Raw genomic sequence first — 27,667 nt, forward strand, 5'->3', positions numbered from 1 at the left:
GGTTCTTGTTTTTCTAAAGCAGTAAATTTCAACTACAACTATCCTGAAAGCCAGCACCTCAAAACCCTGCTGCAGCTGTCAGCTCCAATGTTTATACTAGTTCATTATGGCTGATTGGCAGTCAGGATATTTCTGTGGGGCCCAAGAGGATTTTTAATATATCAATGTAGCCATTTTCTCTTGACAATTGTACAGAGCTGTAATAGAAACTACTGAGGATCCTGCTTATGATTTGGCTGGTTTAAAATCATCCAGTGAGGACAGATTTGAACCTGAGTTTCTCAGGTATTAAGCCAACATTTTAGCCCAGTGTTTCTCAATTTAGTAACTTTGAAATGTGTCAACTTTGTCTCCCAGAATTCCCATGCTGGCTCTGGGAGTTAAAGACAACACACCTCAAAGTTGCTAAGATTGTTAAAAGCTATTTTAGCCACTACACCACTGGGTTCTCTTTACAAGATAAGAAAAATATGGCAAAGTCTTAAATCTAGCAACAAGTGATGGGTACTATTTGGCACCTCTATCAGCTTCATACTGAGATATCCTCTTGGACTGCATCTTTAGCACAGTCCTTCCAATGCACTTTGTTATTATGTACTCTATCCAGAGTTACTTGTGATGAGGCTCTGAGAGCTGTGCCATGTGCCTGAATTTTGATTATGTAATGATAGAGATGCTATGACAGTTGTAAGTGTGTGGACTGGTTATAAGCTACTTTTTCAGCGTTGTTGTAATGATCACTAAATGAATTATAAGTTGAGGACTCCCTATACTGATGAATATAAATATTGTAAAAAAAAAGTTATAACTCCTAGGTGAAATGACTATTACAAGTAGAAACGTGAATATTTTCTCAGTGCAGACATGCTAAATTTCTAGCTGAACATAGATGGGGAAACCCCTTGGGAATTATAGTGCTTTGTGGCTAGACTGACCAAACACCCCTAAAAGAAGGAATGAGAAGCCACTTTCATAACACTGTCAGGAAAACTACATGGTTGCTAGAAGCTGATCTTGACTAGAAAGAGGCTAGAATTTTTGACAACCTAAGTGGTCAATTAACATTTTAGTAGATTTAACAGAAAGTGACAATGATTACTTACGGTAATCCTCTAAAACCTTCTACATGGAGCAAGGAAACCAACTCTCTTGCATGCACTCTCAATTTACTTCTAACTTATAAAATATAGTCTGACTCATTGGGATGCTTTGTTCTTTCTGGTCCAGGTAATATACATGTACTAGAGTGTTGGCTACATGACCATAGAAATTGTCTTCAGACAACACTGGCTCCCTTGGCCAAGAAACAGAGATGAGCACTGTACAACTGGACAAGAAAACTTTATCTTTTATAGGTCAGGGATATGGCCCTTCCATCATCATTGCTATCTATTCCTAGCCAGTCAGAGATTCTTTGTGTTTCCAAAACATCTGCTGATCTCATCTATCCTGTAGCAGCTGCACAGTAGGAAAATCTAGTAAATGAAGACTTTTACTGAGAATATAGAGTAAAGAAAGGAGCCCCAAGGACACTCTTGCCCTTCAGTTTTTTTATCCAAACTTATTTTGCCGTTCTCTGACCAAATGCAACTAGATTTGATCCCAATCAGGCTTTTCACTTTTACAAAAAAGCAAACCACAACCGTTTCATTCCATAGGGGAAAAAATCACAGAGAAAACATTAAAATTTCCCTCTCCAGGTGACAACTCAGGAGCTGGGGGAACCACAGTTGTTAGCAATTTTGAGAAACAAAGGTAGAGGTTGATTGTGGAATCTGTATTGTGGAAGATTACTTGACTCTCCAAATGCCTTCAGGTCACTTCATCTACCATTTGCATCTGGCCGCCTTCTAGTCACCTGCTGCATCTAACACGATACGGCTATATATTATATACTTTGGATTTGAATACATACAACATGTATGTTTGCATGTTTAGTGGCAGAGGTCTTTAGGTAGATTTTTACTATATTTTACACAGCTGGAGACTAAGGAGCAGATACAAAAAACCAAATTTTAGTTAAGGTAAGATGGAAGGCTGTTCTTTTCTTGCATCTGATTGTCATACAAATGTGCCCTGGCAACACCATTGTCCTGCCATATTCCCATGATAATGTCTTCATTTGATTCCTGAAGACACACCTGTTATTTCAACAAGGTCTATATGAGTATGTAACATCTCTTTGGCTTGATTTCCTGAGACCCTGGAGGCAGTTTAGGTGATTGCCTGAATGTAAACAGGGGCCATAGAGGCAGGGATGGGAAATGATAATGTGAGAAACAGAAAATTTTATCCAGGTATAATTTTATTGTACATCTTGCCTTTCAGTTCACTCAAAAATGGATGAGGAATATTTTAAGTTAGAAACGGGAAAAATGTCCTAATATGGCAAAGGAGCAGGACAGATTAGGGCTTTAGCACTTCCCATTATTTCCACATTATAGGCCAAGTTCTTTAAACCTACAGATGTGCTAAATTACAAGCTTCAGAAGTTTTAAGCATAACATTGGCTGGAAATTGATATTCAATATGACTGAAGGACATCAGATGGGAAGAAGTTGGGTTTTTTTTTTTAACCTTTGAAGTTTGTTTATAAATTTTGTTTGTATACGCAACAGATGTTAAACATGGCCCCAGAAATCTAAAGCACAAAAATCAAGCAGTCCTTGATTATTTAGAAGGCAGGAAGTAGGGATGCTTTGTGATTCATAATATGTTTATTCTGATATTAACAATTTGAACTTAAGGCTGTTGAAAAATGGCAATTACTTAGTATGGGTTTATATGCATACCGTATATATTTAAATGCTACAGGAAAACAACTTTGCTTCCTGTTCAGAAGATGTGCACAAATTATTTCATGGATGTTAGATTTTGTTATGTGAGCAGAGAAGGAGTAGAAAAATATTTTTACTGAAGAAAAAAGTGATTAAGTTTCATAAAGAACATTAAGACAAATTTTCTGTTGAAATTATTGTTACAATACAATGGAACTCCTCAAATATTAGAAGTAAACTATCCATGATGAAGTTTCTTATTCTCCCAAAAAAATATTAACATCACCGAGCCCTTTCGTTATTAAAGTACTGCTTTTCAAACTTGGGAATGAGCAAAAAAGGAGTCGTATGTATTTTAAAAAGAACATTATAACTGTTAAAATAGATGGGTAAGAATTTTTTCCCCTTGGAATTCAACCCTAAACTGTACTATGGTAGCAGCAACAAACAAAAGCGTATAATGAATTGAAGGCTGTCAGAAAGCAATATTGCAAGATCTGCAGCTTCACCCAGTAATAGTTGATTCTAGCAGCTGATGATACATCAGCTACTGCATGAACAGCACAGCCTTTGTTCTCCAAATGCCTGGGGTGAAATCTAAACTCTTTAATACCTCCAATGCACCTTTCTCTTTTCACTACCTGCTACAGTGAATGCTTTCTTTCCTAGACTTAATCTAAATTAGAACAGTCATCTCTTTGCCAGTGCCTGGTACTTCATGAATCTCCAAAACATAGCAAGATGAAATGAGCTGGAGTATTTTATCTGTTGCATTAACTGAGTAAATTACAGAGCAAGTGCAGAATATAGTATGTGTGGGTAAACTCAGAAAACTATCAAAGAATATTTTATACTTTCAGGTCCCAAATATTTTCATGCAGTAGACGGAATCCTGCAGACAGTATTTCTAAGTGAGGTTCCCATAAAGGGAAAGCAAAGACACTGCAGGGGGGGGGGAGATTTTCGTGCAGAGGAACTAAATCCCACAAACAAAAAAGCTAAAATGGTCAGTAAGATAATTTTATGTAATATGCCACACAGACCATGCAATCAGTTCTGCTTATATACTAAGTAGAATATTTTCTAAGATTCTTATTGATATATTATACAATAATCAAATCCTTACATGCATTCTATCTTTCCTTGGCTCTACCCCTTTGTTATTACTATTATATTTTGGTAGCTGATCCACTCCTTTTCCCCAAGTCTGTTTCTACCCATTACGATTTCTAATGTGCTAACCTACTATTCTGCAACAGCCGAGGGGAAAATCTCGATGAAGATTCTCAGTCATCCAGGCAGAGTTGTCTGGAAGTTGAGTCATGGCAACTGGACTTCTTTTCTTTTTGGTTTGAAATGTTTCGTTGCTTATCCAAGTAGCTTCTGAAAAAACTGAAGACACCATTCAGTTGTCTGAATAGTGAAGACACTATTTTGATAACAATGTTTCAAACAAAAAAGAAAAGTCCAGTTGCTATGATCAACTTGCAGACAACAGAAGGAAAAGCGATCTCATCCAGTAGAACACCATACCACCAGCAATCCTACTGAGTTGTTCACCTTTGAATAGAAGTTCTCTAGATCAACTGGATGAGCTCTGAACTACTGTGTTTTTCACACCATAAGATGCACATTAGCTTTAGAGGAGGAAAACAAGAAGAAAAAAATCTGCCTCTGCCTCCCAGCATCTATCCAGTATTCATCTGGCTAGTTTCCTTGCAGCAAATAGCAAACAGCCTGGTCAGCTTCAGCACGTTATTGCAGTCCTAGCACGTGGCTCGTCAGGGCCCGCTCCGTTGTGCCCGCGACCAGTTAACTGAGCTGAGCTGCTGCCGCCACCGGGAAACACTGGAGCCTTTGCTGCCAAGCAGCTGATTGGCAGTGGGATCAGCCTCCCGGAATACTGCTGATAAGCTATTCTAGGTGGTGGGGACCACCGCCATACCACCTATCACCGCCACCTATTGCTGTTTGCCACCACCACCAATTGCCACCACCAAATGGCAGCAGTGGCAAACAGCAGTGATCAGTAGTGAATAGCAGTGGCAAACAGCAGTGATCAGTAGTGAATAGCAGTGGCAAACAGCAGCAATCACCACTGCCTAGAACAGCTGATTGGCAGTACTCTGGGAGGCCGATCCAACCGCCAATCAGCTGCTCAGTAGCGAAGGCTCCAGCTTTCCCCAGTGGCAGCAAGCAGCAGCCGCGATGACAAGTGGCAGCAGCAGTGACAGGCAGCAGCAGTGAATGCTGCTGCCACACCAACACCCCTCCTCCCAACACAATATTCACTCTATAAGATGCACAGACATTTCCATCCACTTTTTTGGGGCGAGTGCATCTTATAGTGTGAAAAATACGGTAATTTTTGGATCCTTTTCTGCTTTATTTTATCAACCCAGACCCACAGAAACAGAAGAGTATGAATAAGAAAGAACTTTCAAAGTATCCAAGACTATAAGGAAGGGACCTGGCATACCTAGAAAGAGGTGATGCCTTCAGCTACCACATAACATCTGAATCTGAGCTAAATCATAATTGAAGGAACAGTTGCTTTAGAGTTCCAATGAAAAGTCTGAAATTTGGAAAAAGAAGAAATATCCAGATTCAAATCCTTGCAACAGTATCTGTAAATACAAAAATGCATCAGTAACTATGTTGGCCATTAGGGAAGAAAATTTTATTAGGCCACGTAGCTTAAATGTCAAGTTTTCAAATTTCCAAGAAATTTCATCAGGAAAGCGAGAAGTCAGGAAGGGCGGAAGTAATAACTTGACTAATATTTAATGTATTAGCTATACCTGTTTCATTTCTAGTTATTGGGACAGCAAATCTTCAGATATGCAAGCTGGTCCTTTTCATGTACAAAGTATTATTACTAGGTTGCACTGTGGGCCTCCCAAAACTAACTAGAGAGGGGGGGAAATGTTAAAGCCACCACTTTTAGAAATATAAATTCAGCTGTTAAAATAAAAATAAATGTTTTATTCTGTGAGAATTACCCAGTTTCCCAGTAGAAAACAAAAGAGAAAACAACTAGGCTAGTCTTTATATTAGCAATTTTGGATTTCAAAAGATTAGATTTTAAATATGCTGACTGATATTTGGGAAGTACAAGTGATCCTACCATAGAAATTATCATTTCATGCTCCATACATTAAAAAAATGACATCTGAAAATAAACTCAAAGACTTATGTACAAAATGGAACATTTATGCCCTAGGACATGGATACATTTCAGAGATTCCAGAGCCCATTTGATTTATTTAGAAGAATTAAACAAGAATGTTTCTCTAACCGCACAATTTCTGCACATTCCCACCCAAAGGGAAATCCTGTGCTTTGGGATTTATGTTATGAATCATTCTCTTTGGAAATAATTCCACAGCCATTGTTTTACAGTGTGGCCCATGAGAAAGCGAAGACTATGGGTCATTAGCACTAGAATTAGGACCTACCACAGTGCTTCACAGTAGGATCAGAAGCCATTTCTCTCCCATCATAGTGAATATTTTACAATTTTAAATTCCTTTGTGTGGTGTGAGCTCATTTTGACCTTCTCAAAATGCATGCATATACATATATGTGTGTGTGTGTGTGTGTGTGTGTGTATGTATGTGTGTGTGTGTGTGTATGTATGTATATATGTATGTATTTATACTATATGTATATAGTATTCCCAAATATTTTGAATGAAAACATGGCTTACAAGAGCAGTTAGATTGCTCTTGCATACACGTGCTATAAACATATACTTCAATGCTTAAACGTTACATTTAGACTGAGGATAATCCTGTCCTGCCTAACTCAACAGCAGAAACCAGAGCAATAGTTTAGGAACTGCTGTAGAGCAACCTCAAATATTGGATTCATGCTATCACTGGCAATTTCCAGATTGTTTTGACATTCAGATTACTTTCTTTTGTTTATTGGTCTTTTGCAATTTGCTTTTCATAGTCATTTGTTAAAAACATCTTTGATTTCATCCCATAGTTCCTCTGGTTCCTAATCAATAAGAGATCAAGACTTGAAAATGATGCCTGATGTTATCCTTGAAACTGGTGGGTGTGTGCTCAAAATCATACCATGGAAACTGGCTAGCTTTCTTCTCCTGCTTTAGCTTGACTTGGAACTTGCACAGGAACAGTTGATGATCTGTTCCACAGTCGGCCTCTGGCAATGTCTTTTCTATTATAACTGAGCTCTTCCACTTCCTTGCACCAGTCATACAGTCAAATGGTTTTCTGTGTATTCCATCTGGTGATGTCTATTTATATGTGTGTGTTTTTTGTTTGAATACTTCATTAGCAACAAATAAATCTTTGGATTTGCAGAAACTGAGAATCCCTCTCTTTTTTTTTGCTTCATTTTGATTTCCTTAGTCAGTATAAAGTCTACTTACTTTATATTTCCTTCTTTAATATTTTTCAACTTTGGCAATCCAGTCTCCAACCACAAGCAGCACATCTTGCTTTCATGTTTTCTCTATTTCTAATTCAACTTAACCATAAAACTTATCAGCCTCCTCTTCTCCTGCACTAGTGGTTGGAATATGAACTTGGATATCATATTAAAGAGTTGTGCACAAAGTCTAATTGATATTGTTTTGGTCATTAGTTGCATTGTACTCAAGTATCATCTTTCCTATGTTCTCCCTGACTGAACTCAATGCTGTTCCTCCGCATGCTTTTGTGACCTTGAGTAGTTCTGGAAGTGTCCATTTCCAAGCTATTTCAGTTTGCTGATACCTAAGAAGCTGAAATATAGTTGATTCATTGCATCTTTCACTGTATCGTGCTGCCCCATGTTCATGCTTCTTATGTTCCATGTTCCCACTGTACTTCAATCTTAGCAGTTTCAGACTTTTCCTCCTATATAGCAACATCAGCAACATCAGAAACACAATTAGTTCTCTGAAAGATCCTAGGTTCTTCCTCAGTGGTAGGTTATGCATCATGCAACTTGAGGGGCCATTATCCAGCATAATCATTATCAGTCACTTTATCTATCCATGGGGTTGGGTTTTTTGCTAAAATACAGGAATGGTTTACCTTCCATGTCATGTGAAACAAAGCTTTTATGGTTGTCACTAAAATGATCGTCCATCTCCAGCATTGTCCTGTACCAGTACTGCCCAGTTCAGGTGTCTGTTTCCTACAGCTGGACAGACAAGAATTACCTTCATGCCTTGTGCAATCCTCTAGAACAGGGGTGTCAAACTCAAGGACCATGGGCCAGATCAAGCCTGTGGGGTACTTAGATCTGGTCTGCGGGGCCGCCCTGGAAACAGTGAAGGACCAGCTCGCAGTGCCTCTGCCAGCGAAAATGGAGCTTGGGAGGGCCACACGAGACTTTCCTGAGCTCCATTTTTGCTGGCAGAGCACTCGGGCATCATAGGTGCCTCCAACAAGAGTGACATTGAGCTGGCCACACCCGCCTTGGCCCCCTGAGTCAAACAACCTTGATACAGCCCTCAATGAAATTGAGTTTGACACCCCTGCTCTAGAGGGTTTATACCCCTGGCACACACTCCCACCTTTCCTCACTCATTTTTCTCTGAAACAGTCTCTTGTTATAATCAGGCAGGACTTCAAGAACACATTTGTTCACCTTCTTTTTTACTCTACATCCAAGAAAGTATGAACTTCAATACCATATTAAATGATCTGATCAAAATGATGCCTCTGTGAAGCAAAAGCAATAACAAGAAATTATAAAAGCAACAGTCCCTTGTCCTAGTATTATTTTTTCATAACTAGTGCTCAGGCGTCAGCTGCTGCCTCTGAACCTGCAAGCTTATAAACAATTGTTTATGTGCAAAATGTTTTATGTTCAAAATGGTTTGTTCTTATTTACCAGGAAGTATATGGATACATCTCTGATGACCATTTTCAGCACAAAACATGTTTAAATCAAAATGTTTTGCACAACCTGGAAGGTAGGGGGTCTCTTCAATATATTCTCCCTCAAAGCCTGCTCTTACATTTAAAAGATCTTGAAAAAGACTGCCCTCTCATTACTGTGGCCATTAAGAGTAGCTTTCATTTGATTGCCTTCTACTCTTAGGCTGATAACCAACTGTTACGCTGCTAAGCAGTAATAAAAGGCAGCAATTTGCCAACTGCAGCACTTTACAAACATTAAATGCATCAGTAGACACAATGCGGACTATTACAATGAGCTCTTGAACTACAAATTCTGAAGCTAGCAAACAATACTGATCCTCTTTATTATCAGAGATCACAAAGCAAACACAGTTGGAAGTCTCCTCAAGTAAGCTAAATCCAGAAAGCTTCTTTAATGCATATCTCAAAAAAGGTGAGGCCTCTTTGCATGAAAATCTGGCTGCCAGACTGCATTGCTGACAGGTGGCTTAGGTCATCACTAACAAATAGCACCATGAGCACCTCCTTACCTGACACAACATCATCCTGTGACATAGTCGATCCCATAATATTCTCTACAGACAAGTGCATGTAAGGATTATATTACATTTAATCAGTTATTCGTATTTCTAAAGCCCTTTTATAAAGCAAGAGATCGGCCACGGAAATGTTCATTCAGCCCAATTGCGATACTCCCTCGTGCTTGAAAAGGGTGTTCCCGTTATGGCATTGTTACTGTTAAGTGTTTGTAATTTTTTACTTTTAATTTTGTTTACGGATGGTGGGTCTGCAATTCATTCAGAGTCTGCAATAACTGGAGCCACATGCAAAAATAATACAGATAATCCTTGCCTTACAACCATTTCTTTATTGACAAGTTGAAGTTACAATGGCACTGAAAATAGTGACTCGTTGACATTTGTCTCATTCTCTGTGGTCACGAGATCAAAATCCAGATGCTTGGCAACCGGTTCATATTTATGATGGTTGCAGGGTCACACGATCATCTTTTGCAAACTTCTGACAAGCAAAGTCAATGGGGAAGCCAGATTCACTTAACAACCGTTTTACTAATTTAACAATTGCAGTGATTCACTTGACAACTGTGCAAGTAAGGTCATAAAATGAGGCAAAATTCTCGTAACAACTGTCTCACTTAACAAAGACATTTTGGGCACAATTGTGGTCATACGTTGAGGACTACCGGTAAAATAAATAATTTCATCTATGGGTAGCATTGTCAATAGTTATATAGAACCAGTTACCGAAGGAGAAACATTTGATACCATTGAATACAGAAGGGCCTCTTGAATTCTAACCAAAATAAAGCGATACTAGAAACTAGATTATTCTGTTTACCCTTTTTACCCTCTTTACCCTCTAATGGTAAAGTGTTGCTTTTTTATCAGCTTTTATAACCTTAATTCTATAATATGAGCTCATATTTCTCAGTCTCTCCAGAAAACAAACTTCCTGACTTATCTGCAAATTGCAAACAAGTGGGGCTAAATACAGAGTGTACTAGGCTAACGTGACAGAAATAGCTTTATATGTCAAAAACCAAGATGATACATTTTGACTTAAATGAAAGCAAAATTAAAGGCTACAAGTCTCAATCTAAGCTCTTCCTGCATATTACCCAATTTTATTAAAAATAAGACATGAGTATATCAATGTAAAGAACTCTGTTGCGCACTGTCCAGAGTCACGTTTTATGAGTTAGGTGGACATATGTTTCCCAAGAAGAAAAGAAGGAATGATACATGTATACATATGTACATATAAAAGAAAAGAGTCTATTGTTGGGAAATATACACACTTTCCAAGGTACCAAATCTAGAATCTATTCACTATATTAGTGCAATATTGTCCCCAAATAAATGGCTCAATTGACTTTTCTCCTGTTTTGTTCTTGCTATTTGAGAAAAATGACCTCAATAAAACTTAAATGTTTTGCCATGTTTGTCAGCTTTTATTGAGCTTTTAAAATCAACAAACCTTTGGGCTAATTAGTCATCACCACTTTGAAAGTACCTAGGCTTGCTGGGTTCACATTTCTCCTGCTCCTGAAGTACCTCCAGGAATGCAGGGAGATTGAAAGCCATCACATTAAAATATCCTATTTCACATGAATGGTAATTCAGCTGATCCAGAAAGCTAATCCATTCTGGTTAGTTCCTGGATAGAAAACTATCACATAAAATCAAGACAGTTGGCTAGATTGGAAAGTGCAAAAAAAGAAGATGAAAGCAATAGCAAAGTTTTGACATTATGCCAAGAAAGCTTAATAGATTAATCCACCTGAGTCCTCAGGAACTGCTTGCCTGGATAAATTACAGATAATTCGATTCTTTCTGTGAGAAGAGCAGTCTCTTTCTCCCTGCATTTGAACTAAGCAAAGACGTTGTCCCTATCCATCAATGGTGTCCAGAACAAGGATGCAAAAGAAAAGGAAAAAGATGCTTATTTAATGTTGATTATAATAATTCCAATTTAATTTATTGTTTTTCAACATGAATGTGCATCCTATCTGAAATATCTTTTTAAAAGATGCAAATGTTTTGATGCCCTGCTCACTTCAATGTGATCCATCTCTAAGCATTTCAAGAGGATGAATGTACTTCTACTACTACTTCCCTTTTATCTTGTCTGTTTTCCCTTTACCTATTCTTTGCAGTGTTTGTATTATTTCCTCCAGTCATAGCACCTGAAAAGGATTAGAAGAAGAAAAAAGCATCAGCATGACTGCAAATGATTCCAATCCTGTATATCTCCTTCCCTTCAAAATTCCTAATCTCAAGTTTTCCAAAGGTCCTAGTTATGTAGAGCTAGCTTTAATCACACTTATTACAGGTGGGGTGGGTTGACACAATATATTACATTCAGTTTAAGAGGTTAGTTTATGATTCAACATGTTGGATTTTGTTTTTAAGCATACTGTGAGAATCAGGCCACAATATTACACTAACGTATGTTTATTTGTTTGGAGATAATTTAGCAGGAACTGAGTTTTGAAATCTGTGTAAATATACAGTTACTCCTGAATATACTCAGCTCTTCCATGGAAATCTTCACATAGAGATGAACCAAATATATTCTTGGGTGTAGGGAGAGGACAATGGGAGCAAACAAGTGCCTAATTATAATCTATATTTTGATAATCAATGTATGAGTCCTCGTATAAAGATTCATAATTTTAGCTACTGAGAACCAGAAATATTTTTCTTATTACCTGCATCAAATGTCCCCAAACTGCTGCTCTCAAAATACATTTGGAAACATGACCATGGATTCTGTTAGTTGAGAACAATAGAAAATGTTCTCTGGTACATCTCAAATGTACTCCGATAATGGAAGGGCAATGTAGATCTAACAGAGGTTTGAGGAGGCTTTTCCTCATTAAAGATATTTAAGATTTTGAGTGCCAACATTTCTTTTCAGTATCCAAACTGATGAGGTGAGAAAGCTAGAAATGTTACCTGGTTAAGATTCCTTTCCTCCTTAAAAAAAGGAGTTGGGTTGTTGTTGGGTTTTTTTAAAAGTACACATATACTTAGAAATTTAGAAAAGACCATTGGGATTTAAAAAGCAAATGAAAAAATAAGGCTGTATTAGAGAAGAATAATCATGTGAGATTTCTGCTTAATCGGTCAAATCGAATGCAATAATAAAAAGTAATAATAGTGGGGAAAGGAGGAAATGGAATAATTAAATGGAGTATGGAATGGAGCAGAGATACAGTCAATTTAGTGAGAGCTGACCCAGTTACTAACTACACAGTCAGTATAGTCAGCTATACCCATCATGATAAAGATCATTTTTATCAAAGTGATAAAATAAGTGAGCTACAGGTGGTGCGGAGGTTAGAATACAATATTGCAGGTAATTCTTACGGGCTTACGATCAAACCAGCCTTCCATCCTTCCAAGCTTGGTAACATGAGGAGCCAGATTGTTGGGGACAATATGCTAACTATGTAAATCACTCAGAGAGTATGGGGGTAAACCACTGTAGAGTAGTATAGAAGTCCAAGTGCTAGTGTTATTTCTACTGTACTTTTGCATGGCTCGGGTTACATCCAACATTTGGGAAGTGCAGAGACCAAGGACTGAAGGGCGCACATAGTGATAATGTTTCTGTGTGCCTCCCATTCAAATAATTGTAAGCTGCAGCTTCAATTTTCAGTACTTATGCCCAGGATTCTAGAAATGAAGTGTAGAAGCCATATGCATTCTATAGCTGTGGATTGCCTACCATTATAACCTCACAGATCAGAGGGTTGGGTTTGTTTGTTTGTTTTTTGAATTTACACCAATCTTCCATTCACATGCAGTAATAATCGATAAAACTGATAGTAAGCAAAATGTTTCCTCCACAGTATTTACACATGCTTGTACAATAAGCCCCGAACATCTAATGTAAAAAAAGCTCCGCTTTAGGCATTTTCATCCCATTGTATGAATGAACCTCAGTCGTTTATCCTTTTCTTCTTAAAGCCACTTTAACAAATTATAACAAAAAGACAAGTGTCAGTAATGTTTTCATTCAATTTCAGTGCCAGACCATCAAGCAAGTAACTCTGAGTTCTCTATAGAGTCTCAAATACTCAATAGACCTACTGCCCTGAATAAAATTTAAGATAAATTGCTATTAGTCCCGTAATGGATGTTTCCCTTGGTTTGCTTAAAAACTAAGTTGCAATATATTATGCTATAACATCATCACAAAACCTCTCGAAAACTTTAGTCTCAAACACTGTTGTTAGATTGTAGATTTTCTAGTTGAACAGAAAAAAGTGTTGTCCACTTCATCAAATGTGAGTTTCCAAATGTTACATTAAATCTTTAAAGCCCTCTTTGTCTCCAAGTTCTGGTCTTTCCAAAAAAACCAAGTAGCCCCACTGGTGTCTCTCTCCACATATTGAGGTAACGTCCAGAAATTCCTTCAGGATTCTGTCCCTACAGAATTCTCCTGAGAGCATCCTGTCTGGCATCTTCATTATTTTTTACAACTGGTGGAAGCTCTCCTTATGCACCTGGGCTCTTACAAATACATCTTAAATCATTTTTAATTTCACCACTATATCATTATGTTTGCAAGTTGAAGCCAAAGCGATTAATTCAAAGTCAAGATACACAAACATCTTCACTTGCCTTTCTGTAAACCTGTTTCTAATTCATAGCAGACTTATTTTCTTAAAGAAAACACTCACCTGCATTAACTTCCAGCTTTCTCCCAATTGATACACAACATATTCTTTGGGTTATGGAAATGCGAATGTGATTATCCAGTGGATACGTTAGATAATTACCTAACGTTCTTTATTGGTACACACAGAATAATTAGGATATTATATGACAGGTTCAGACTAGAAGAAGAGAGGATGAACTATTAGCACAACCTAAATTTGCATTAAATGCGTTACTCATAAAAAGAACCTACTGTATAATGTGAAGTCTATGGAGTTATATATGCCAATACATGTAAACAAATGACCACTTCAAAACCACAATACATATTAATTGCAAGCTGTTTTTAAGGTACAAGTTCAAGTTATTTTTATCTGACGTCCACATCAAACATCAAGCTGGTTTTTCTTTGGCCAGCACAAGAATAAACTTGTATTTTCTGCCAAAAGCAATCTAAGCATAGTTTCCTTGCATCTTTCGAATGCATACTGCCAACATATTTCATGCAAATGTTTCCTTTAAAAAAGTGTCAAAAGAAAGAACAATGTGCACCCCATCTAGCTCTTCCCTCCTCTGTAAAATCCAAAGAAAAAGAACATATTGTATCCTCCAAAAAAAGAGATATTTGGTGGAGGAAGCACCTGTAGATAAGAAATGAAACAAAATGTAAAAAGGGGCAAAAAAGATAACGCTGGTATTTGCTTTCCATGGAACAAATAATAATTTAAGTGGATAATTTATTATTCTTAGGAAAGGCAAACCAATCCTTTAATTATGGATTTCTCAAGTTTTGGTGATTTTATAAGCGTATGGGTGTATGTACCTGTCTGTCTTTCTGTACACATAATGTTTTAGTCAGTCTGTTTCCAATTTACATCTATATCTTGATGTCTATTTTAAGCATCCTGGTCAAATAAAAATCAGGGCATAACCAGTAACATTAAAAAAAAAACTTAGTGACTAGATATGTCTTCTCTGTTTTTATTTTTTTCCTTCCTTTTCATAAGACAACCAGTATTTATTTATCTGTGCGACAGGAAAATGTTCAGAGATGGTTGGACTTAGCGCCACCACCCCCAATTTACCAATATGTACAAATAAATAGACTTGGGCACTAATTCAACTATGCCAGGGGTGTCCAAACTTGGCAACTTTAAGACTTGTGGACTTCAACTCCCAGAATTCCCCAGCCAGCAGAGCCTTTAAAAATAGAGCAAACAAGATACTTTTGATTTCTCCTAACACTATATATAGGCAACTATCATTAGAATCAGTGCAGTACTTGCCACATTTTGGGTTTATAGTGAGTCAGGAACCAGAAATCATTAATACACAAGAGCAGGATTAGAGTATTTTCAACCTGCTCACTTATGTCTTGGGTAGAGTGGGAAAAAATTCTCTATGTATCAACATCTTATTCCACTTTATGATTTCATGCCCCCTTCCAAGCCTTCTACACATCCAAAAATTTCAAAACCTCTATACTAAAGAAAACTAGAAGGAATTCTTGCTTTTTGGATATTAACCACATATGCTAAGCCCACATTTTAATGTAATTCTAACAATTATAATCAGCTTTAAACTCGTTTCCAGAAAAGGAAAAGGACATATATTCAGTAGCAAAAAGATATTTATCCAAAACTGAGATTGTGCTTACCAAAATGAGGCAGGATTTCCACACTGAGAAGCAATGGCCTATATTTATTTTACAGTTCAAGGGCAATAAATCACAAATTTAAGTCTGGATATGAGACTGCCACATTTTTTATTATTTTATATCCCACCTATATTATTTTCATACATAACTCAAGATGGCAAACATACCTAACGCCCTTCCCCCTCCTAGTTTTTCCACAACAATAGCAATAGCATATAGACTTATATACCTCTCCATAGTAATTTACAGCACTCTCTGAGCAGTTTACAGTGTTAGCATATTGCCCCCAACAATCTGGATCCTCATTTTAAGATCAGCCTGATGCTATCATCTGCCATGACCCTAATACCAACTAGAGTTATTAAACAGCCATAGAAAAGCAACAATGGAGAATAGAATGGCCTGCTTCTAAATTTTTGAGTCTTGATATACGGTATTGTAAAATATACATAAGAGTCAATTTTTTAACAGCTGCAGATCAATGACTATCAAGGCCAACCTAGGAAATCCAGACATGAAACTCTTTTTTCTATTAGATCCAATCTCAACATTAGGTTGAAAATGAAAATTAATATCAGTGATTGACCAGGAAGAGGCAGAAAGAAAATCATGACTAGCAGAAGGTGTCAATTAAAAAAAGGTAAGAAAAATATAACAAATAAGGACAGAAACAATGCAGGGTAAGTGAAAAGCAAGGTCACAGGTAATACAAAGTGTGCAGAGAAGAGCAACAAAGATAATTAGGGGACTGGAGGCTAAAACATATAAAGAAATGTTGCTGGAATTGGGTATTTCTAGTTTAATGAAAAGAAGGATTAGGAGTGATATGATAGCAGTGTTCCAATATCTCAGGAGTTGCCACAAAGGAAGAGGGAGTCAAACTATTATCCAAAGCACCTGAGGGCCAGACAAGAAGCAATGGATGGAAACTAATCAAGGAGAGAAGCAACCTAGAACTAAGGAGAAATTTCATTATAGTTAGAACAATTGATCAGTTTAACAACCTCCAGAAGTTGTGGATGCTCCAACACTGGAAATTTTTAAGAAGACATTTTTAACCGTTTGAAATGGTATAAGTATAGAGTTTCCTGCCTGAGCAGGGGGTTGGACTAGAAGACCTCCAAGGTCCCTTCCTATTCTATTCTATTCTATTCTACTCTATTCTATTCTATTCAAACTTAAGAACTACCAGGGACAAACTTGGTAAATATCTATATTACACTGATTAGGAAGCAGCAGAGAAGAAGGCTGTCGGTCTCATCTTAATGACTTTTCCTTTCTTTTGCACATACTGACATGGTAGGCCCCTTCCAACTCTGTTATTCTATATTCTATATAACAGATTAAGCCATAATGCAACTGATTTGCATACCATCGGAACCTGGATCAAGTTACGATTAAAGCAGACGGCATAAATGCAATTTGCCACCATGCCTTGAGATTGGTTAGTTTACCTTATCCATCTTTTATTGGGTTACCTAATTCAGGACAAATGCCTACTTTGTGTTAAAAGCCACTTCCAGAAGAAGAAGAAGAAAAGATTTAGGGAGTAAATAGTCACACCAGTTACTCCTGTAGCCTTGTCCTCTTGACTCCAACTTTGCTTTCACCCCACACTAGAGCAAGTTTGTGTGGTGTGTGAACTGGGAGCACAGAGGGAAGGGAAGGGAATTCAACCTTTTTGCACCCAATGCTTCTGGTCCCAGAGGTTTTTCTTTGATTTCATAAAAGCAATCAGAAAGGAGTCAGCAAATCACCACAGAGGCAACTGAAGAGAGGATAAATATGTCATTGTATCCTGCACATACTCAATATTGAATTTCTTAAATGAGGTTAATATTAAGCCATACTTAGCCTCTCATGGGAATATATTGCAGATATCAACCTTATACTTTTTTTATCCTTGGCTATACGCGATATCCATATGGCTATCATAATATAGTCCCCAGTGTGCCACGAAATAAATCTGGGTTTGTGAATGGTGTAAAACTAGAAATGTGAATTAGTGTACAGTATAAAATTCTTTTTCTGTTTATTAATCTTGATTTTAGATCAGGAAACCTATGTGGATCTGGATGAAGAGAAAGACTTTGTTTTGCAACCCAGAAACATAATTTCCTCCAGAAACATTTCAGCTATGAAGCACTGTAATCTTGAGCCCTGTCAGAGCTCAAATCTAGTAGCGAGATCATTCTGACACAGCACAGCAAAAATGTGCCAGTCAGTAACGGAGTTTATCATCTCTATATTAATAAAGCCTGCAATGACATAGATGGCTTTGGGCCAGTCGCTCTCTCTTCCAGCCCAACTCACCTCACAGGACTGTGGGAAAAATAGGAGGAAGGAGGGTTATAAGGTACGTTCACCACCTTGAGTGTTCATAAAAATAATAAAGACAGAATTTAAAAAAAAAACTTTTAAAAACACGGCACAGCAGGAGACAGCGATAAAAAACCGAATGAATGAATAAACCAACATATTAATTAATTAAACCCCACACTTTTTCTCCCTGGGGTGCTATGTTGAGAAGAAGGAAATGACACCTGCCCTCTGCAAAGTTTCCTCTCCTTGCCCTGACATGTTGACTCCGCTGTAATCAAATCTAGCCTTAGAAGTCAGAGAATGAAACAGTCCTAAGCTGCCATTGAGCCACATTATAAAGGCCTCCCTTTCTTCCACTTACTAGTCAATACAAGCTTCATGGAATGTGTGGATTTGTTGACAGAATGTGTCGCTCAAGATTCCACTCAAAGGTAGTACATGCCGATCACACTTAAGCTTCAAAGCCAGACTGTGTCTTACATTTAATAGGTTAATAATACAGATACCTAGGATGTTTATTAACTCATATTCATGAACAGCCAAGGGCATTTTAATTATTAAAGTGCCCCAGAACACTCACCAAGCAAATACTTCTGCTCAAGAGGTCTCCTCTATTGAATCTGCTCATCAACGTTATACACTAGTTCCTATGTAGGTAAAAGCCTGCAGAAGTCAAGGCTCCTTCACAAAATATGTGAAAAAAACAGTAGCATTCGCCGAAAAGCCAATACAGATGGTCCTCGACTTACAACAGTTCATTTAGTGACCATTCAAAGTTACATCGGCACTGGAAAAAGTGACTCATGACCGTTTTTTCACACTTATGACCATCGTAGCATCCCGATAGTCATGTGATGAAAATTCAGAGGCTTGGCGGCATCTGACTCATATTTGTAACAGTTGCAATGGAGTCACGTGATCACCTTTGTGACTTTCTGACAAGCAAAGTCAATGGGGAAGCCAGATTCATTTAACAACTATGTTGCGAAACAATGGCAGCGATTCATTTAACGATTGTGCCAAGAAAGGTCATAATATGGGACAAAATTCACTTAACAAATGTCTCATTCAGCAACATAAATTTTGGGCTCAGTTGTGGTCATAAGTCAAGGACTACCTATAAGAGAGTGTTCCATCAGCCACAGGAAATACATTTTTTCACACTTCTTCTTGCATAGACTGTCAAAGACTTAAAATCCAGAATTCTAGTCATACATGTAAGGCCAGGCTAGAAGTGAAAATAAAAATAAAAAATCTTACAATATATCAACTGTGGTCACTATGCAAATTTGTACTCAGCATCCATTGCAAAACACACTTAATTTTTAAACTCTTATGGAACACTCTTGACTTTATCCTTTTAATTCCAGCTTGGTTGTTAGTTCAATAAAATCTCAACTTTCTAAGGCCTGTCTAACTGGAGATTTCTAGAAGAGGATGAGAAGCATATACAGTGACCAGCTGTCCCACACACAGGGTCCAATTCTTATGTCCGTAAGGATTACCAGAAGTTGTATTGTCTGTAAAATAAGACCTCTAATGTCACTGCAAGGCACGTTAATCTCAAAGAAAGCAAAATTCTATGCAGTGTTTCTTTCCACTTGCTCTTGAATTGTAGTATTAAAAGCTGTTCTGCCAGGGCAATCTTAAACTGAATTTCAATGGGTTACACACAGGCAGAGGATCTTATGACTTATAGCCTCAGGGCCACTTCCTAAGACTCAGCTAAAAGAAGCCTTTTAGTCTGGAATGTGTAAATTGCAAACACTGGGTAATAAAGCAGAAGAGAACCAATTTTTAATACAAAGGTATTTATCAAAATACTGTAGGTTTTTTATTGACAGAAATGGGGAATGTTTTTACTTTAAAATGCATGAAAAAGATTGAGATGCATTTTTTTTAACAATTCTCATTGAATTTGACCAAGTTTTTTTTTCTTCCAAAGAAGACATCGCAAAGGTGCTTTTTCTATGTTTTTTTCCTTGAAGACGTTTCACTTTTCATTCAAGAAGCTTCTTCAGTTCTGACAGAATGGTGGCCGCTTCCAAAGAAGGAACATCCAAGGAAGAATATTTCATTGAAACCATTGCAGGTGGGATACAAACTACCTGCACTGGGAGGTTTCAAAGGGAATATTCTGTCTTTCGGTCTACAATCATCTGTCTTGGATTTCTAGTTTTCCAGGGTTCTCATGCTTTATTTACAAGGATTGTAAAGAAATTTTAAAGCACTCTAAAAATGAATTAGAAAGGCAAAAAGCTACTTGTGCAAGAGGATGAAAACTTTCAGGAAGTTTGAAAGAAACCCTTGGCTACAGTTTAATTAAAACTTGATGAGAAAATGGCAATGAATATACTTTGGGTTTCGGGTTTTCCTTAAAACAAAAGAAAAGCCAAGGTGGATATAATAAATCCATTGCAAGGAGAAAGTGGTGAAAAGATGATGGGTGATGATAAAAGGGCAGAATTTCTTATTTCCTATTGTGCATCTGTCTTCTCCCAAAAAGAGAAATGGAATCCTAGTTGGACGCTGTTCTACCAGTTAGGAGTGAGGGTACTGCAGCTCAGGATAGAGCTGGGGAAGGTAAGGAAGGAAAGCATGCTCATTTTGGTTAATTCAAGGCTCCAGGGATAGATAAATGACATCCTTAAAGTATTGAAATAACTAAAGAAGGAGATTGTGGAACTGCTTTCTAGATACACTGAGGATTGTGTATCTAGAAAGGGAGGGACACTGAGGGAGGATTGATGAGGTCCCAGAAGAATGACTGTTGTCTCCATCTTCAAAATGGGTAAGGAAGAGACCAGCGAAGCTACAGACCTGTCAGCTTGACTCTGTGCCAAGCAAGACAGTCAAACAGATTAGGTAAAGGTTCCCCTCACACATATGTAATAGTCATTCCTGACTCTAGAGGGCGGTGCTCATCTCTGTTTCAAAGCTGAAGAGCCAGCACTGTCCGAAGATGTCTCTGTGCTCATTTGGCCTGCATGACTAAATGCCAAAGGTGTACGAAATGCTGTTACCTTCACACCAAAGGTGGTCCCTATTTTTCTACTTGCATTTTTACATGCTTTCAAACTGATAGGTTGGCAGAAGCTGGGACAAGTAATGGGAGCTCACTCTATTACATGGCGCTAGGGATTCGAAGTGCCAAACTGCCGACCTTTCTGATCGACAAGCTCCACCGCGTGGTTCAAACAGATTACTCAAACAGATTATGAAGCCATAGTACTTAGATAGACTTGTTATAAGTACAGCAATAGGAGCCAGCAGGGGTTTTATTGGAAAGAAATCATGCCAGACCCATCTTTTCTCTTTCTTGGGAGTTATCAGCTTAGCAGAACAGAAGAAGGTCGCAGATACAGAACACCTGAAGCTCAGCAAATCTTTCCGCAGAGTGTCCTATGATAGTCTCCTTCATCAAACTATAAAATATGGGACAGATGATATTATTGCTAGAAAAACCCAAAATTGGCTTGAATAATCAGATCCAAATAGTGCTTACCGAGGGCTTCAGGTTGGAGGGAAGTATTAAGCAGAGTGCCATAGGGCTCAACTCTCCCCTGAATAAGGGAGCTGAGGGATGCTGATAAAGTCTGCAGACTGCCCAAATGTAATGGGGATGGGGGTGGCTATTAATTTAAAGAGAGAGAGAGACAAAAGGTTTAAAGAGTGCCTGATAGGTTTGAGCAATGGGTTGAAATGAAGAGAGTTGAACTCAACAAAGAGAAATGTAGAATTCTCCTCCTGGATGGGAAGCCTGAAAACCACAAACATAGGATGAGAGAGATTTGGTTTGGCAATTATTCTTGTGGAAAGGATCTGGACACCCTGGTCAACCACAAGCTAAATCTGAGCTAGCAATGTGATACATCTGCTAATAAAGCAATCAATGCTGGGTGCATGAGCAAAACCACAGAGTCCAGGTTATGGGAAGCAGTTGCTCCACTCCACTCCGCCATGGTCGAATTTCACTTGGAATACTGGATTTTGTGCAAACAGTGACAATGACACCTTGAAGCAACTTTTAAAAAGTGCCACCAAAATGGTCAGATGGTCTAGAAACCAAGCTCTATAAGAAACAGTTGATAGAATCATAAAATTGTGAAATGGGGGGGGGGTGGAGCACGATAAAGATCATCTCGTCCATCCAACCTTCTCCAATGTGCAGGGAAAACAATTAAACCATCCTCAAGAGATACCCCTTTAATCCTCCTCTTAAAAACCTCCATAGATAGGAAGCCCACTATTGGTTAAATGTTTCACTGGTGTATAGATCTTATTATCAGAAAAGTTTTCCTTGTTTTTAAGCAAAATCTAGGTATTTGCAGCTGTATCCATGAGTTTCTGGTTCTTATTAAAAGATCTGAGCTTGTGCAATCTCCATAAAAAGAGTGAGAAGCATGGAAAGTCTTCAAATATTTGAATTCTTACCACTTAGTAAAGGAATGGATTTACTCTATTTTGCTCCAGAAGGCAACACCAGAACTACTAAGAAATAGATTCCTGACGGTACTGTTGTCCGCCAGTGGAAGAGGCTGTCACTTGAAGTGGTTCTCCTTCAACAGAGGGCTTCAAACAGAAGCTGGATGATCTTCTTCCAGAAACAGTCTGCACTGAGGGAGGATAGGGGGTGGACTAAATTATTTCTATAATCTCTTCCAATTGTGTGATTCCATGGCTTTCTTTTTAGCTGGCTAGGAAGCATCTTCTGGACAAATATTTAACTTTAATTTTGACCTCAGCTTTATGGGTGGAGGAGAGGGGGAAGAGAAGAAGATCTCTTTTATGGCAAACACAACAATTCCCAAAATATGCCCTATCTCATAACACTAAACAGTATCTTATTTGGGGGCCATACATTGGCAAACATCTTCACAAAAGGAGCCAAATCAAACCCACAAGGGGCGGGGGGGGGTGTTTAACCTCTACAAAAATCAACAAAAAAATAAATCAGTCCCTTGAAGCCTCTTCTACGAATTTGCCACTGTAGCAGAGCCAGTGAAGTCATTCACCCACCGAAGCTAGCAAATTCTCATGAATATGTAGAAAGATTCGGGTTAACCCTTCAACACCCCAAGCTTTGCATTCGGGCTACTGCATTCGGGTGAGAGTAGCAGAAGTTGAACCACACGGCCGTTGCCTATTCAAGAAGTAGTTACATTCATTTCCAGGGAAATGAGTTTCCAGCGAGGCTACTTGGATTGCTGCCCCCAGAGTAGCGTCTACTCTACTACCCCTTAGAGAACCTTCCAATGCAACCTCGGGAAAGGGAGAAAGGAAGCCTCAGAAGAGAACCTGCAAACTTTCTGGGCTCCCCTTTTCGCTTCACGGGCTTCTGTCTGGATCTCACCGAAGTAACGACGCCCTTTGTGGGCTGACAGCCCCTTGGAAACCGGCTAAGCCTTCCAACTCAGTCGCGCGGCTGCTAATAAACCCTCAAAGACGCTGGTGGAGAAGGCGCGCACCTCTCGCTTCCCCGCAGGGTGCTGATGGGGAGAAGAGCGCGTTCCCCCCCCCCTGGCCCGCTCCCGTCCGCCTTTTCTGCACCTTTCGCCTCGCCTTACCTCGCTGTGGGGACGCCGGTGCAGCCAGCCAGACAAAGAAGCCGAGCAGTAGCCGCCGGGGGAGACACCTGCAAATGAAAGTAAGGGGAGAGGAAGGGAGGGAGGAAGGAAGGGAGGACAAAATAGGGAGAGAGAAAGAGAGAGGGGGGAAGGAAGGAAGGAAGGAAGGAAGGAAGGAAGGAAGAAAGAAAGAAAGAAAGAAAGAAAGAAAGAAAGAAAGAAAGAAAGAAAGAAAGAAAGAAAGAAAGAAAGAAAGAAAGAAAGAAAGAAAGAAAGATTAGAGCTATTCCGAGCTGGCTCCAAGTGGAGCTCGCTGGCCCCGGTGCCCCATGCTCGGCTGGGCTCCGCTCACCTGACGCGCATGGTGCCTGCGCTGTGCCGAAGCCAAAGAGGCAGCCGCTGCTGTCTCTTGCCCGCCAGAAGCAAGTTCGGAATAGGACTCGCCTCCTGAAGCGCTCTCGCTTCGTCGGATGCTCGCCAGGTCCTAGCGCCCCCTGGTATCAGGACAAAGTAAACGCGGAGCCCCTTATTAGTCTACTCTTAAAATAAGACTATTCATGATTGGTTACAATTAAAGAGTTCTTCCCCCCATCCCAATTAAATGAAAATGCACTTATCCTAAATTAGTTTGTAGGAACATTCCACTGTATTCAATATTCTCACTTTTATTTTCAGCTCCTTTGCTTTTTTTTTCTTCCTGCCCACCCCCATCAATCTTTCTTTTTCAATTAACTATTCCCCCCCCCTTTATTCAAACAATCCTGACCAGACCCTCCTTCCCTCTTTTTTTCTACTTGAAAACCTTCCTCCTTGAATATTTCTTTCAATTTAGAACATGGCTTCTCTTTCCCTCCTTCTTGCCAAATTCATAATGCCAGTATTACTAAATACTATTTTTTCCCTAGCCTAATTGAGTCATTGCTATTGACATTGAAATAGCACAGTACTGTACTGTTTTCCAGCCCCTTTTGGAAATTGAACATCCATTAACTTTCCATGACATCATAGCAACTTTAGCCAATCATATAGTCTTATTTTAGGAATAGACAAATAAGATGTACAGTTCAAAGACATCCAGCACTTTGTTTGAGGTCAAAATCCCACCTTGAAAGTTGTTGAACCTGGATATCCTGATTGGTAAGGAAGTGTCCTGCAACAAGAATCTATAGCACCTGATATATGTATGATCCCTCTACAGCAGGGGTTCCCAACTCTGGTCTGCAGCCCAGTGTCATGCCACAGCATGTTTGGAACTAGGCCACGGAAGTGGTGAGTTGTAAAAGCTGTGCATGCGCTTATGCACACAAAACCATCCCCTCTCTCCCAGCCCCCTCAGCGCCTCTGCCAGTCCACCAAGCTGGAAAGGTTGGAGGCAGGTGCTGTACATGTAGTTTTCATTCAAGGTTGACTCAGCCTTCCATCCTTACAAGATGGGTAAAATGAGGACCCAGATTGTTGGGGGCAATAAGCTGAGTCTGTAAACCGTTTAGAGAAGGCTGTAAAAGCATTGTAAAGCAGTGTGTAGTCTAAGTGCTATTGCTATTCAGCAATCATTCAAAGTTAGGACGGCTCTTGTGGACTTACAACTGTTCTTTGCAGTTGTAGCCACAACAGTGTCCCTGCAGTCATATGATCACAATTTGGCAGCTTGGCAACACCTCACAATTATGACATTGCAGAGTCTCACAATCACATAATCATCATTAGCGACCTTCACTGCCATCTTCTGATGAGCAAAGTCAGTGGCGAGGCTGGCATGAGGTTGCAAATGGCAATCACAAGAGATCACATTTAATGACCACTAATATCTGCCTATTATCTTAAGTCAGCACTGTCATGTGATGTTGTGCCTTACAATTGTGTTGCTTAGTGATGGAGCTGCAGATCCCAATTAATGTCTTCAAGTGAGGGCTGTGTATCTTTTCAGTGATCCTAGGGCTGGTTAGAAGTAATAATGGAATACTGATAGATTTTAGAGATATAGCATTTTATTATTACATTTTTACAAAACACATTTCGCTTCATGAAATACAGGGCTCAAAGATTCTGGGATAATACACTGATTCTTCTGAAAGATGCTTCAAGACAAGATTCTTTGCTATTTACTACAGAGACATCTGCTGGCTGCATCTCTCTTTGCATGCATTGAAGGAGATTTAATAATTCCTCCTAAAATAGAGAATACAACAAAGCTCTTCATTTATGTGAAGGAAATGACACATGAGGCTAATGGAATTGAATTGATTTAGATCAGCTTGGACTCAGCCCTGACCTGAAACAAACAAACAAACAAACAAGAACATAATATATTGCAAAGGACATACCATAAAAACACAAATTCAGCTTCTGAAAACTGCCATCTTTTTCACATTTTCCTCCTTAATAAAGTAAGGTTTTCAATGCTATTCAGTTGGTGCATTTGGCAACTTGATTGAACATTGACTAATATAATAGCATCCAGATATTTTGTGTTACCTAGTTTAATCCTAGTCATTCTGAGCGCTCTGCTGATAAGATTGTTCGGTGTCTTTGTTTTATATGAAACTGGAAGATTATTTTGATTTCAATTACCATCATCTGTTCTGGTGTTGTTTTCACACAATAAAAGTGTGGAGAACTTTTCAACATCACTATGGTTTGAGTGTTTTCCCGCTATATTTTCCCGCTTTTACTTTGACACTTTTGAGAAGAGTGGATGAAAATATATAACTCTGATCCTGTAGCAAGAAATGTATACGTCTTTTGGTCAATACAGAAGAGTCCTTATTGAGTTTTCCAATAGGATAAGGGAACACATGTTGTATTGTAAAGGAAATGACTTCTAGTTCATAAGAAGAAAGCAAGGATCTTCTGAAGCCTCACTAGAATTTCTCAGGAGAATTTTGACAATCCTTACATCACCTTCTGCAAGTCTATTTGATTATGTATATTTGGGACTTACAACATCTTATTTATAGCCCATGGCAAACATTTTTAAATTCACACCCACAAATTATAGCCCATTTACTGTTATCACCACTCATGGTATGCCATGTTGAATTAACATGTTTTGATGTGCTTGATATTTGTTTGTGTAACAAGTCATCAAGTTGATCTAGACCCAAATATTTTGAAAGATAATTCATTACCACAACACAGACTTTATAATGTAATATAAACAAGACAATGCCTACCTTTTCCTCTGAGGACAAATAATTATTTGAAGACTTCTGCTGATAAAATAGAATGTTATATCTGACAAACCTGAAGCAAGTAATTCATGCTTCGGTATCAGAACTCATGGACAGACGGTCCAAATTAATTCTGGCATGTCTCTTGGACTTCTCAATGACCTGTGGAATCACCCCAAATGGCTAAATAAAACTTATTAATTTGTAGTTCCCCGAATCCTCCATTTACTCTTTTTTTCAAAAAATAGGGACAACAGTTGGTTTCCTGCAGTTGTCTCCTCCTTCACCTCTTTTCTAGGATGCCTCAAACAAAAATATTTAGCCAGATCATCAACAAGCTACAGATGTACTTCTTCTAGAATTCCTCTGTCACTGAAGACAGACTATAAAAATAAATTAGATACTCCCTGACTTTTTCCTGTCAATAGAAAGCTTCAGTCCTTCCCTTTCATTTTGTTTTTCATAGTTACCTGATAGAACATGTACCATCTTCTCAGGGAAAACAGCCAAAACAAGCACTGAGGGTTTTGATCATTGCATGTTGTTGCCGTTTAGCATTTTGCTATTTACCTATTCTGTCTTTCCTTTCTTTATACACAATTTGCTCTTAGTTGCAGCACTGTGTTTTGAGCTTTTACCTCTACAATTCCAGCCTACCTGTCAGTAGAATTAGTGTGACTCTTACTACCAGTTGAGTGCATTCATTTCTGTTTTCAGGTCAATGTAAATTTCTTTGCACTGAGTATAACCACTGACTGAATATGCTAAGAAAGGACCATTCGTTTAGTTGGAATTTTGATAGTTGTTGGTAAAGAATAAAGAAATTAATTTGAAATAATTACGCTAGTCCAAGTTGCATTTATAGGCAGAAGTTTATTTGAAACACATTCAAGTAATTTGGATAACAATTTACTTGCCAGTCAAATCTGCCAGCATTGAGGAAATCAGAAAATATAGATTTAGATCTCAAGGCTCTCATTAATAATCTCCACCCTATGATTCATGCTGAAAGTATAGCCAGCCAATGGGTATAAAACTGGGATTGTGAATTTTTACGAAGCTTGTTGAAGTATTCTTAAGTACAGTATCTTGAATCTTGT

The 27,667-nt window shown here is 38.5% G+C and overlaps 1 protein-coding gene across 1 annotated transcript in view; it reads right to left on the minus strand.

The window, feature by feature from the left end:
• The window catches only part of COL18A1 (collagen type XVIII alpha 1 chain), a 219,505-nt gene extending 195,690 nt beyond the window's left edge, over window positions 1-23,815 (minus strand). The window contains exons 1-2 of the mRNA XM_081962588.1: window positions 23,750-23,815; window positions 23,398-23,465 (exon numbers count right to left, since the gene is read on the minus strand). Coding sequence (XP_081818714.1) covers window positions 23,398-23,465; window positions 23,750-23,760 — 79 coding nt within the window. The 5' untranslated portion in view covers window positions 23,761-23,815. The remainder of the gene's footprint in view (window positions 1-23,397; window positions 23,466-23,749) is intronic.
• Between the last annotated feature and the right edge of the window lie 3,852 nt (window positions 23,816-27,667).

Source organism: Natrix helvetica, assembly GCF_964273705.1.
Source record: "Natrix helvetica genome assembly, chromosome: 1".
Classification (NCBI taxonomy): domain Eukaryota; kingdom Metazoa; phylum Chordata; class Lepidosauria; order Squamata; family Natricidae; genus Natrix; species Natrix helvetica.